Source organism: Labrus mixtus, chromosome 10, assembly GCF_963584025.1.
Source record: "Labrus mixtus chromosome 10, fLabMix1.1, whole genome shotgun sequence".
NCBI classification, from domain to species: domain Eukaryota; kingdom Metazoa; phylum Chordata; class Actinopteri; order Labriformes; family Labridae; genus Labrus; species Labrus mixtus.
This window is the reverse complement of record NC_083621.1, coordinates 19,957,782-19,971,761: the sequence shown is the minus strand read 5'-3', so window position 1 is coordinate 19,971,761 and position 13,980 is coordinate 19,957,782. Positions and strand designations below refer to the sequence as shown.

The 13,980-nt window shown below is 39.9% G+C and overlaps 1 protein-coding gene across 2 annotated transcripts; it reads left to right on the top strand.

The window, feature by feature from the left end:
* Positions 1-2,966: 2,966 nt before the first annotated feature.
* Positions 2,967-12,606, top strand: LOC132982252 (NACHT, LRR and PYD domains-containing protein 3-like). Of its 2 annotated transcripts, none has more exons than XM_061048616.1 (11): positions 2,967-3,229; positions 4,481-4,584; positions 4,672-4,788; positions 4,870-4,983; positions 5,617-5,695; positions 5,831-6,059; positions 7,415-9,218; positions 9,803-9,976; positions 10,483-10,656; positions 11,459-11,505; positions 11,660-12,606. In XM_061048616.1, the coding sequence occupies exons 2-11, from the start codon at positions 4,508-4,510 to the stop codon at positions 12,241-12,243; spliced, it is 3,399 nt and encodes a 1,132-aa protein (XP_060904599.1). In that variant the 5' UTR covers positions 2,967-3,229; positions 4,481-4,507; the 3' UTR covers positions 12,244-12,606. The 2 variants fall into 2 exon arrangements, with proteins under 2 accessions (XP_060904599.1, XP_060904600.1); XM_061048617.1 differs by having other exon boundaries at positions 11,632-11,883.
* Positions 12,607-13,980: the final 1,374 nt, after the last annotated feature.

Genomic DNA, 13,980 nt, shown 5'->3' with positions numbered 1-13,980 from the left:
GCAACCACAAACACGTCAAATGCAGCACGGTGTGAAGAAAGATTATTTCATAACAGGCAGAACGATGAAATACAACCTCCTGCAGAAGAACACGTTTCTCTCCTTTTCAGTTATGGAGGTAACTTAAGGGTTAACTCTTTTCAGTGGTTCCCTTGTAACCAGGGTAGATCACCGTGGTAACTGATGCTGAATATAAAACCAGCAGGATATGATACACTGAGCAGCCAGATCTCTTGATCACAGAGATCTGTGAGCTGATCATGAGAGGGGAGGAGGGAGAGACACCGACAAACATTACCTGTTATTATTTTTAATCATGATATATATTATTAATGCTTCAGCTGTCATCCCACAAGAGAGACCGAAGCACTGACGTTTTCTACTTTTTGTACGTATAAGATATAAAATTAGGTCTACTTCCTGCTTTCAGTTACATGTTATGAGCGCTATCCTGCTCCGTACAGCGCCACAGCTGAAACATAACATCTTAAACATTCAGACATGACGCGTATGATAAAATTAATAGTTTAAGGAAACAGACAGGGGATATTATATTCAGATCTATTGTGCGCTAAGAGATATTATAAGCCTTCATTTGCACATTCACTGTAATATGTTTTTTTTAGTTCTTTCTGCATTCGTCGCTACATCTGTGCTTTTATTTTGGATTATGTGTTCAACTCCATCATATTTCTCTAATATCAGAGTTTGCACAAGCTGCTCATAGGATACTTATCCATGAATATCTGACCTATATCATATTTGAATCCACATGTGAAAGTAGCTCAAATCTGATTTGAAAAGTTATGTTTCCATGTGACTTGTGCTGTTCACACTTTCATAGAAAAAATCAAAAGAATCAGATTCCGGCCATTTTTACCTGCAGCGTGAACGCAGCCAAAATCTCTCTCAGTTTGCATCCCTTTCTGTTGTTGTAAAATATCAGAGTGTGTAGATTGACTGCATTTTGAATTTTAAACGGTCATCTGAAGTCATTATAATACACAGCAGACTAGTCAATGTGAACCTGCAGAAAGTATCACACTCTGCTTCTAAAAGTTCTAAATCTATGCAGACCCACAGATATCCTAGGGCCTACATTACCCACAATGCACTCTTCCTCTTACAAGTGTGGTTACTAGGATGGTAGGATGTTAGCAGCAGCTACAGCACGCAGTCTCCCTCCACACTAACACTAACGTCTTCAAACATCTTCAGCACACACACTGACCAACTTGACATCACTTGGGGACATTTCACAAACCACCTGACTTCCCCTGGAGACGATAAAGGGCTTTGAGCTTCGCTTTAATATAATATGAGGTTATATTTTCCAAACAGATGAAGACACCTAATGCAGAATCACTAGAGGTCATTAAGCCATTAAAGTCATGTACTTAAAATAAGCTAGATGTTATGGTGCAGCAGAACTGCTAAAGGACAAACTGGTTTTTACTGGTTTTAATGGGGACTCCTTGTGATGGACTTATACACAGTACTGTTGTTGTTGTAAATATGAGAGGACTGCATTTCATTTAACCAAACTGTACATTTTTATTCATTCATCATGTAATTACTATATCTTTATATGTTAACTTATTTTATAAAACTACAAATGTCCATTTCCCCAAACCCCCGGACAGAATGTGATGCTCTGAGTGGACAGCAGGGGGCAGCACATTCATGTTTTTAAATGCACAACTCTGTTAGAACTCGAGGTCTGGATGAGCTTTACATAAAGTAAAATTAATACAATGAAATGCAACTTTATCAATTTAAGATTTATTGACATGAAACAAGAATAAAGTAGAAAATGTCTGTTTTAAATCTGTTGGAGGTGAAGTAAGTGTCCACCAGTTGTCCCAGGCCTCAGTGTAACTGGTCCCAGTGTGTCTGTATCCGTGTTCATACTGTGTGTATATCTGTTCTACATTATTCCATGGAGCCGTTTCTCTCCTGGAAGGTTTCATGTTCATAAAGGATGATATTAAATATATTTCTGGTTTGTAATCAGATGTTCATGTGTCTCCTTGTGAGTGTATGTGTATGATACAATTTCCTTTATTTTAATGATCAGTGACATAGAGATTTTTTAAAGTAATGAAGCATTAAAAAGAAAACGTAATTTCCTCAAAAGCTGGCAGGAGAGAGAGAGAGAGAGCACTGTCTAAATAGCAAAAATACATTAGCAATTAGCATTTGCCAAGTTATACGTGCAATTTAGGAGTGTGCATGGATTTTCCTGCAATGTTGGTAAATAAAAACAAGAAATTATCCAATATTTGGTGGCTATGACTTCTATGTTATTGTCACAATTATTATTTTTTTTTTTAAATTGTTTAGGTGAATCCAGCTGCTGCTATCACAAGTTGACCTGATTGATTTTAGATTACCGCGGCCCCAATACCCCATATTCCCACATTACCAACCACATGACCCCTCAAGGGGCCACAATGGTAGGACTTCTTTCCCAGGAGGCTGGACAGTGTGATACCCTGATAATCAGAGCACACCCTCCAGTCCCCCTTCTAAAAAAAAAAATGAGAACCTGCACTCAGTCTGCCACTCTTCCAAGTATTTAACCAGACCTCTACTGAAGAGGTGTGTCAGCCAAGACAGCCCAACAATGTCCAGAACTTTCAGCATCTCAGGGGATTCTCTCACCTGATACACGACTCAACAACTCCTGTGAAGGATATAGGTGAGTGCTTCCCTGTTCTTCAAACTCCAGGGGAGAGAAAGAGATAGACAGACTGAAATCATTCTTATAGTAATTATGCCAATAATTTAAGTAGAAGCACCTTCTACAGTCAACAGTCTGCACTAGTATGATTTAAACTGGTGCTTGAGCATGATGTTAGAGCAGTGCACTTAATTCTGCAGTGATTTTATTAACTGTTTTCATTGTTGCCATAACGCCCATAGTTGTGACATCCAGCCACTCCCTGTCCTCAAGTTTAGTTTCACTCTGTGAGGTCTTCGTGTCGCAGCTTCTTCTTTCTATGTGAAGGTTTGTAAATTATACTGATCTGTTTGACTCTGTTTATGTTGTGTGATTTAGTTCAGTAGAAGCCACAGTAAGAGTTCAAAGCTCTGCTAAAAGTAATTTTTCCTTCAATGGATGTCAGATTCAGCAGCAGCTTTAACAACAGGAAGTCCTTAAACATTTACTGGATCAGTGAAAACGTTAAATTCGGGCTGGCTGCTGAGTCATTTCTAAAGAATACGGGTAAGATTCACTAATCTTTTTCTTTTTTACAATCAAGTAGAAGAGAGGATGATACCTATACCTGCATACCATAAACAGATCATGATTACAGTTCATACCAGATCCATTTTAAAAAAAGATCATTTTGTAAATGATCACTTATAGCCGATAACAGGTTTTTGTTTTTATTGTAGACATTAATGATTCTGGCATCAGTATCCTAAAAACTCTTAGCTATTAAAGCTATTAAAATTAGGATCATGTGACTTATGTTATGTCACATGACATGTTTGAACTGTAGTTTCAGTCATAGTCATTGGCCATATTGCAATTCGAATAATATTTTAATAAAATGGGCAGCCCCTCAAAGAACACACCTTGTTCAAAACTAATCAAAAGAACCTCTGTGTGAAATAAGTGGAGAGGTCACATTTACTGCTGCAGTGAACAATGATATAAAACAGTCTGAGATGAAGCAGCTGAAGGTTTGGATTTCTGATAATAAGCAAGAGTAAGTGTCGATGAATGTTCCCAGTGGTAATCAATGATTGGACTTAAAGCAACAATATTACATTTTTTACCTTTAAATATTAGTTTCAAAGGTTGATTTATTAGCACAATAACTTTCAACAGGCAGAATGCCCACAGTGCACAGTGGGCTCTGATGGCCTCTTAACCGCAGTATGTAACTTTGTATTGAGTTTATAATGTCTGTATTTGTATAGCATCACTGTTTGTGTATTTCTTTTAGTCTCATAATTCAGTTTTAATCCTAAAAGCCTAGCCAGGGACAGGGGTTGCAAATTAGCCAATAAGCTAGAAACTTGTATACATGGCATCTGCTTTGTATTTAACATATGAAGCAATGTTTACTGCATGTGTCCCTGTTAATTAAACAAATAAATAAATCATTTAATAGCAGCTCATTAAATAACACCAAATGATTGATTTGGTGTCACTAAATGAGCTGACACTGCAAGCTCTCACTGGATTTAATAAGAGTTAGATAAATAGAAAAAACACAGATCATAAAAAGCTTTTTAAATTGCAATAGAAGTAAAGTCATTTCATCCATAAAGAAAGGCTTGTAAAAAGTATCAGGACGTGTTTCCCTCTAGTCTTCAAACAGTTTTGTGAATGTGGTTTTATAGATATAACACTGCAGATCAAAGTGCAACAACATCTCCACAGTCATGTGACTGTATTTAGGTGGGTGAGCTCTGAGTGTTTGTCATGTGGAATGATGAGATGATGCGTGACCCCTTCCTGCAGGTGTTTATTATAAGGTGGGGCTCTGATATGGATCAGTGTGAGGAGGGAGAGGAAGGAGCCCCTCCCTTTAAAACAACTCTCTATGAGGAACCTGAAGCTCCGAGGTGAGTCTATCCACAACTATTCTACCTGTCAGACTGTCTCACATGATCCACCATCCTTACTCACTCTAGAAACGTGTTATTTTAAAGACCACAGCATCACTCAGCAGACCCTCTTGGACCTGAACATATTCCTAGCTGTTTGTCCATAAAGAGTGATACATCAATGATGATTCCTCTTAATTTTAAACAATCTGTTGATGGGAGGTAGTCGCTTTCTTCTTCCAAAAATAATTGTAATTAGTTTTCATCCAGCATGAATATTAATGTGTGCTGGTCTTGTTTCAGGAATCTGCCGCAGAAAGTAGACTGTCCTGATCCCAGCTGTCTATCCCTTAAGAGCGACTGGTCAAAGGCTGAAATCTTAAACTTTGATGGAGGACATCCACATGTTTATCAGCAGTAAGTTCTAACAAACGATGGAGTCAGGTTATGAAAGAAAGGGAATATTTAGTATAATGATAATAATAATAATAATAATAATAATAATAATAATAATACATTTTATTTACTAGAATTTTCAAAACTCAAAGACACTGTACATTTGTTAAAAAAAGACAGAAGGGTCAGAACAGTAGGGACAGACTGACAGACATTGCAACATTACACACAAATCATAAAGACAACAACATAAAGGTAAAGCTACAGATAAACAGAACACACATCGCAATCATACATGCCAGACTTCTTACCAGTGTTTCCAGTATTTTCCTTGTGGCTCCTTGTTTCCTCTTTTGAAGTTTTCTTTTTTTTCTTTTTTCTTTAAATAAATAGTTTTCTTTTTGGTTCTGCATTTTGAGTCCAGTTCCTATTTTTACATCCCATGACAGCGTGTGCATCCACCAAATGCGAGCACTGCGTCTCAGTGTCTCCTGCATGATGATCTGAAAAAAAGACTGAAGAAATGTATACCTCAGCGAGGGATGGATAAAAACAGCTACAGCAGATCTGGGTCCTCTGACTCGATCGGAGTTCAAGCTCTAGGCCTTCTGCGTATATTTAACTGCTTTGTAAAATTCTTTGTTATCTCCACAGAGTCGACCAGGAGAGCTCAAAGACTTCCAGGGGTCAGTCTGCCCTGCAGCATCAACCTGACCTACACTCAATATTTATGGTCTGTACTGGCACAGCGACTTCTGTTACATTGTTTGTACTCAATAACCTCTTTATAGACTAAACGATTGTCTGTCTTCCCAAGCTGGATCTGATGTTGGTTGAATGGCTTTGTCCGTCTATCATTCTGTTCCAGCTACTGGAGGAGAACATTGTCACTTTTGTGAAGAATGAGCTGAAGAAGGTCCAGAGAGCTCTGAGTCCAGATTTCCCAGAATGCTTTGAGAGTCAGAGGGAGTATGAAGACGTTTTGGGTGGTGAGGAAGAACAGCAGAAGACAAATATCAGAGAGGCGTTCCTGAAGATCACAGTAGAGTTCCTAAAGAGAATGAAGCAGGGGGAGCTGGCTGAATGTCTGCAGAGCAGTAAGAGAATTTAACATTTTATATTGCCTTGTTAATCTACTATTTACTAATGGGTATTGAGATCAAAATATATATTATATTATAGCCTCTAAGAGCAACAGCTAATTTCCATGGCTTCTCGTTTAACAAGATATTATTTGGAAAAGCACTTCATTTTCAATCATTTATAGTCAAACTCAAAACTTTAGATATAGAGTGGACAGTCTGCTCTATGCATGAAATCCTTTCATTATATTCCAACCCCTTCTCTAAGGACTTCGGGTCTTAGGGGTCATTTTGTTGACCCCCACATTGGTCCAACATGCTGTGGTTTAAAACTATTCCTAATCAGATTGACTTTCGTACTCCGATGACGGGGACTTCGATTCACCCTTCTGGCATAGTCCCTACACTATTCAAGTGCCCCGATACTTTTCATTTAGACAATCAATCCTTAGGGGACTGAGGTTCACCAGCAGGTCTCAATCACCCTTGTGATCCACATATTTGCTGCAAGAAATTTTAGTTGTAAAAAAAGACAGTTCATGTCTCAGCGCTCACTTTAGATAGTTATTATCCCAGTTCCTCAGAGGTCTCCAGTGCCTTACATTTTGCAACTGATAGCATATGGCACTAATGCTTTTATTGGTTATTGTTACGCCGCTACACAAACCTACCGCTAAATGCTATCCTTGCGCCTGACACTAAGGCCAGTGAGCCCGTAACTTAATGCCTCTCCTTACGTGTTGCGTAAATGTGAAGGTATATCCTGCCTTACCTGAATGTGTGTGCAACTGTCCTGTCTGTTTGAGGGGTGCGTGTGGATGACTCACCGCTAAGATCCTCGTACGTGCCGCGACCAGCTCACTCGGACAGCCCGATCCACGTAGTCACTTGGGTACGATCTCCTCTGCCAGCCCTCTCTTTCATATCAGTTTAGTTCATGTGCAAAAAGAACCCGTGAAGTGCTGAAACAAAAGACAAACGTTACTTCAGATTCAGTCTCTCAGGTGTCTGCGTCCTCGCGTCTCCCTCGTGGCGTCTCTTCGACTCAAAACCAATTTCCGCCGGCTCCTCTGCAGGTGCTGCTAATGAAGATTACAGAGACAGAGCCACCACACCCCCCTCAAGTGTGTCATCAGTACTGACCCTGCTTCTCCTCCTACCAACCATGCCTACCGCTAAAGACACTGAAGTGAATCCTCCTAACGCATTATCATAAGTTATATTTAATAGGTAGACCATAAAAATGTAACCAAGTACCCTGACTTCAAGGGAATGATAACCACTAAAATATATAAAGAGAGATTATTTTACTTCAGGAAAATAAGGTTGAACTGTTAACAGATGATCTTATTTCTTGTGTGTTCTTATAGAATTATTTGTTCCAAGTTGTCAGCGTAAAATCAAGTCTAATTTGAAGAGGAAGTTCCAGTGTGTGTTTGAGGGGATTGCCAAAGCAGGAAACCCAACTCTAATGAATCAGATCTACACAGAACTCCACATCACAGAGGTAGGGACCAGAGAGATCAATGAAGAACACGAGGTCAGACAGATTGAAACAACATCCAGGAAACTAAGCAGACCAGAAACAACCATTAAACCAGAAGACGTAATCAGAGCCTTACCTGGAAGAAAAGAACCAATCAGAACAGTGATGACAAAGGGAGTGGCTGGCATCGGGAAAACAGTCTTAACACAGAAGTTTACTCTGGACTGGGCTGAAGGCAAAGCCAACCAGGACATACAGTTTACATTTCCATTCACTTTCAGAGAGCTGAATGTGCTGAAAGAGAAAAAGGTCAGCTTGGTGGAACTTGTTCATCACTTCTTTTCTGAAACCAAAGAAGCAGGAATCTGCAGGTTTGAAGAGTTCCAGGTTGTGTTCATCTTTGACGGCCTGGATGAGTGTCGACTTCCTCTGGACTTCCACAACAATGAGACTATGACTGATGTAACAGAGTCCACCTCAGTGGATATGCTGTTGACAAACCTCATCAGAGGGAACATGCTTCCCTCTGCTCGCATCTGGATAACCACAAGACCTGCAGCAGCCAATCAGATCCCTCCTGAGTGTGTTGACATAGTGACAGAGATCAGAGGGTTCACTGACCCACAGAAGGACGAGTACTTCATGAAGAGATTCAGAGATAAGGATCAGGCCAACAGGATCCTCTCTCACATCAAGAGATCCCGAAGCCTCCACATCATGTGCCACATCCCAGTCTTCTGCTGGATCACTGCTACAGTTCTGGAGGATGTGTTAAAGACCAGAGAGGGAAAAGTGCTGCCTAGGACCCTGACTGAGATGTACATCCACTTTTTGGTGGTTCAGTCCAAAATGAAGAACATCAAGTATGATGGAGGAGCTGACACAGATTCACATTGGAGTCCAGAGAGCAGGAAGATGGTTGAGTCTCTAGGAAAACTGGCTTTTGAGGAGCTGCAGAAAGGAAACCTGATCTTCTATGAATCAGACCTGATAGAGTGTGGCATGGATATCAGAGCAGCCTCAGTGTACTCGGGAGTATTCACACAGATCTTTAAAGAGGAGACAGGACTGTACCAGGACAAGGTGTTCTGCTTTGTCCATCTGAGTGTTCAGGAGTTTCTGGCTGCTCTTCATGTCCATCTGACATTCATCAACTCTGGTGTTAATTTGATGTCAGAGGAAAAAACAACATCCTGGTTTTCTTGTTTCATGAAAGACGAACACAATATCAAATATGTACACCAGTGTGCTGTGGACAAGGCTTTACAGAGTCCGAACGGTCACCTGGACTTGTTCCTCCGCTTCCTCCTGGGTCTTTCACTGCCAACAAATGGGATTCTTCTCGGAGGCCTTTTGGCAAAGACAGCATGTGGCTCACAAACCAAAGTGGAAACAGTCCGGTACATCAAAAAGAAGATCAGTCAGAATCGTTCTGCAGAGAAAAGCATCAATCTGTTCCACTGTCTGAATGAACAGAATGATAGCTCTTTCCTAGAGGAGATCCAACACTCCCTGAGATATGAAAGTCTCTCCACAGATGTACTGTCTCCTGCTCAGTGGTCAGCCCTCGTCTTCATCTTACTGTCATCAGAAAAAGAGCTAGACGTGTTTGACCTGAAGAAATACTCTGATTCAGAGGAGGCTCTTCTGAGGCTGCTGCCAGTGGTCAGAGCCTCCAGCACAGCTCTGTAAGTACAAAAGCAAATTATGTAATTGAAAATAAATACACAGCTCTTTTGAACAGGAGACAAAAAAAGGAGCATTTTTGTTAAATTGTGAATTAGAATTAGTTAAATTAGAGTCCTTAGTTTGGCCGAATCTCAAAAATATTAAAAGATGAGCTGCCTGAGATTAAAACTAAAAACTTGGGTCAATGGATGAGCGGAATTTGACGATTCTGCATCGATACAGTAGAAGAACATCATCGACGTTTAGGCTACTGACCAGGGTTGGACATTTGCACTGCCACCCGTCAAATGCGGGTGTTTTTGTGCAGTGTCGGGTGAATTTGCTAAACCTACTGGTTATTTAACCTAACGGTTAAATAAAAGTAAGGTAACAGAGTGATTTGTGAGAAAACAAAGTATAATGAATCCCAGGTATCTGCTTTTTCTGCTCTGACTGATGCCTCTCTGCCTTAAGTCCAAGATGATTAAAAGAATATTGCTTCCGACAGCCTTATTGAAAATCACAGCTAAGTGTAGCTGCGCTAAAACTGAGTTACATTCATAACATATTGTATTTTTCTTCTTGTTCATTGTTGTCTCTACAGGATGGCTTACTGTAACCTCTCAGAGAGAAGCTGTCAAGCTCTGTCTTCAGTTCTCAGCTCCCAGTCTTCTTCTCTGAGAGAACTCGACCTGAGTAACAACAATCTGCAGGATTCAGGAGTGGAACTGCTGTGTGATGGACTGAAGAGTCCACACTGTTTACTGGAAACTCTGAGGCAAGGATATGTATGTTTTTAATTGATATCCACACCATTGCATGTGGCATATGAGTGTAAAACCTCTTTAGCACACAAAAACAGTTGTGTGCTAAAGTGTCAAATGAGTCAATGTTTGCATAAACTCAGCAATCGATATTTTTCCACCAATAGTAAAACATTTTGTTATTGCACTGGTATTGAAGCAGTACTTGGAGTAATTAAATATTCAAGTAGAGGTATCTAAATCATTTATAGCATGATCATAAAGCATGATATTTTAAAAAACTGACATTGTGATATTCCTTCTTTCTGCGATATATATATATCTTGTGATATCTTTTTTTTCTTCATTTCGCCTAATGATGGCAGCCATTTTTCAGAATGTTTTAACACTCAGTCTGACTGAGGATGAATAGTCCGGTGAATGAGTAACATCAATGTATTGGTGGAACATCTCTATCGGTGATCAAATTAACCCAATATTAGTAACACCAGATCACATGTTCTTTTTTGGGTGTTTGCAGGCTTTCTGGCTGTATGATCCAAAGTAAAGGCTGTGCTTCACTGGCTAAAGCTCTAAGCTCTAACCCCTCCTATCTCAGAGAGCTAGACCTGAGCTACAATCATCCAGGAGAACAGGGAGTGAAGCTGCTGTCTACTGGACTGGATAATCCACAATGGAGACTGGACACTCTCAGGTATGAAGAGGCTTTCTGCAGCCACAGACAACCAGCCTGATAAAGGTATAATGAGGGAGTTTTTTTATCTGTCACAGTCAGCTAGAGCTGGTTGATGTGGACCAAATATCATACCTCGATATTTTTTAGCTGAATGGCGATACACAACACAAGCTTGATATATATTTTTCTGCACTGAAATAACCAAAGTATGTTCTAATCTAATCCACATGGGCCAAATGCCAAATGTCACAGAAACACTTTCATTAACAGCCAGCTTCACAATGTACATGATCCTCGAAAAAGGACATAAAACAAATGACCATTTATGAAATAAAAAAAACATGACAATTAAATAAAAGATAGATATGAATAGATACATCAGAACTCAGGCTCTAATTGGCTATTACTGGCTGGGAATAGTCAATGGAAGGTCGTAATTGGCCAAAAAGGTGTCAATTGTTCAAAAGGTCAGGGTGCGTTCGCCACTTTGATGTGTCACAATTGAAGAAATTCATTAATAAAAATGAATTCTTACATAAAATACAGTGGGATATTGGAAACAGCGGTGGCAAATTTGAAGTGTTCCCTGGAGCTTTATAGATGTAATGTGTTTGGAATTAAATATTTCACTGGATTTTGATCGTTGGGACCCTTGCTGACCCTTGTTCCTCAACTCAGAAGAAACAAGTTGTTTGTCATGGACAAAAGTTACAGTTCTTCTGTTATTGTTTCCACAGATTTGTCTCATATCTAGAACAGCAGTTTAGAAAACACAATGCTTACAGTGGATTTGCTTGTCTGAACCTCCTTCTGCTTCCAGGTTGGAGCCTGGCAGTGCCCGATGGTTGAAACCAGGTCTGAGAAAGTGTAAGTGTGATTTTTACTCAAGTCATGAAAAGCAGCACACATTCTATCATCTTCAAAACTTGATACCACTCACATATTTCAATCATACTTTGCATCTGTGAACAGCCGTTTGATGAGTAACTGCAGGTGTGTTGTGCCTTGTTCTCTCCACCAGATTCCTGTGGACTCACATTCGACACAAACACGGTGCACGAAAACCTACAACTGTCCGACAACAACATTACGGTGGTTTTTGCTGAGGATAATCAGTCATATCCTGATCATCCAGACAGATTTAAAACCTGTCCTCAGCTGCTGTGTAGAAATGATCTGACTGGTCGCTGTTACTGGGAGGTTGAGTGGAGTGGGGAAGTGTATATATCAGTGAGTTACAGAGGAATCAGCAGGACAGGACCCAGTAGTGTCTGTATTTTTGGGGAGAATGATCAGTCCTGGTGTCTGTTCTGCTCTGGTAAAGGTTACTCTGTCTGCCACAACAACATCATAACATCCATCCCATCCACTTATTCCTCCATCTCTGGCAGAGTAGCAGTATATGTGGACTGTCCTGCTGGCACTCTGTCCTTCTTCAGAGTGTCCTCCGGCAAGCTGATCCACCTCCACACCTTCAACACCACATTCACTGAAGCCCTTTATCCTGGGTTTCGTCTTTGGTCTGAAAAGAATTGGCACTTTTCAGACATCGCTGGGTCCTTTTATACTTGTACTGATTCGTATGTGTCTCTGTGTCATCTGTAAGGAGGACAGACTCCTCAAGAGTGTTTTGGGGACTCATGGACGTCAGTTTTTCAGAGGGAGGGTCAAGGTGTTTTTTTGGGCATTAAATGCAAGTGTGAACCAAACACAAATTTTTACAGGAGTTCAAAGTTTCATCAACTTGCAGAGGAAATCTGGTAAATATGTAATCAGACCTCCCGTTTGAAAGCATTATTTCTCCTAAAGGATACACCGAGCACTGCATTATCCCTATGGATACACATTTACAGTATAAGAGTGACTTCCATTGTTGGACCTCCCTTGAAAAAAGAAAAAAAAGACCAGCATCTAGAAAATCATTGATGCTAAGAAATATGATTATAATAAACAATTAAACTAAAATCAGCATATTAGATACTTAACTCTCAGGGAGATCAAACTAAACACTCTAAACTGACAGCCAGTGGCCAGCAGGCATGTCATAAATGAAAAACACGTGGTGCCCCTGCACTGAGATTATTTCCTCAGCAAATCCATTCAGTGGCAAGAGTTAGGCCCCCTCAGAGACCCCCCTCCCTAAAGAGCGGAAACAGGACCTTTCAGCTGCTGCTGGGGTGATGGTGACAGAACTCCTGGATAAATTCGCTTAGATAAAGAGAATCTAGACCACTGCTGTTCAGGAAACCAAACGTTCAGGAACAGTAGGGAAACACACTTAAAATGAAATAAAATGGCTGCAAGACATACCTTTAAACACAGAAGGCTGGGTCAGAGACCACATACCCATCACCAACAAACTACACTTTAAAAGAAAATGGAAATGGTAGTAAATCACAAAGACAGGTTAGGTCTAGTGCTGCTTCTGGGGGGCCCTTATTTATCACAAAAGACAATTCCAGGTTGTGTCAGGACGAGCTGATCTTGCATCATATAATGTACAACAAGACTGAAGTATCTAGAGCCATCGTTAGAGGACTGAAAAAAAAACTGTTAGCCGTTATTTCTAATTTAAAACTGATGCCTCTGAGACAGTGACTGTATTAAAGAAAAAATCCACAAAATAAATATCCTTCAAGATCCTGTTCCTAGGGTTTTGTGATCCAAAGAGTTCAGTTTCTGCTTTTTCAATTCCTTCTACGGTTGTGCATATAATGTGTGTTCTTTGGATCCCAGATAAGAACACAAAGTATGATGTCCACTGTGGTAGAGCACAAGGTTGGCCACACCACTTTCCCAGCTGTACACAGTCTCTCTGGGTTCTACTTGGCATCACTGCTGTAGGTCAATAGAACCAAAAGGTAAATCCAGCCTAAACAAATAGAACAGAATAACACAACAGCTGAGTTGTATTTTCTGAATTAAACATTCATTCTGTTTTTAATACAAATCATGATTTAACTTGTTTCAACATAAATACATGAATTCAACAGGTTGTATCTCAATTAAGTTGTTATACTGTTTATGAAAATGAAATGTACATTTTAATAACCAAAATCAATCACATTTCAGTGATGTTGTACGAAAACCTTTTTCTTATGTTGGCCTCACTTAACCAGAGTGACTTTAGTGTTAACCAATCAAATCAGGACTTCCTTATGGTGTGATTATGGTCTGAGTTTTAGCTGTATTTTATAGCTTGATTTCAGGATGAGTTTAGGAAGAGATAACAAGGTTGTTGAATTCTCTACAATGTTTAATGCGCTCCCTCTGGGGACTATATGTAACTACACTTCTTAATAACTTCATGGTTTAATAAACCTATTCATCATTTGTGTTATA

Coding starts and splice junctions, on each gene's coding strand:
- LOC132982252 (XM_061048616.1), top strand. CDS start 4,508: ATGGATCAGTGTGAGGAGGGAGAGGAAGGAGCCCCTCCCTTTAAAACA. Junction 4,789..4,869: donor AAACAATCTGTTGATGGGAG/GTAGTCGCTTTC, acceptor GTCTTGTTTCAG/GAATCTGCCGCAGAAAGTAG. Junction 9,219..9,802: donor AGAGCCTCCAGCACAGCTCT/GTAAGTACAAAA, acceptor TTGTCTCTACAG/GATGGCTTACTGTAACCTCT.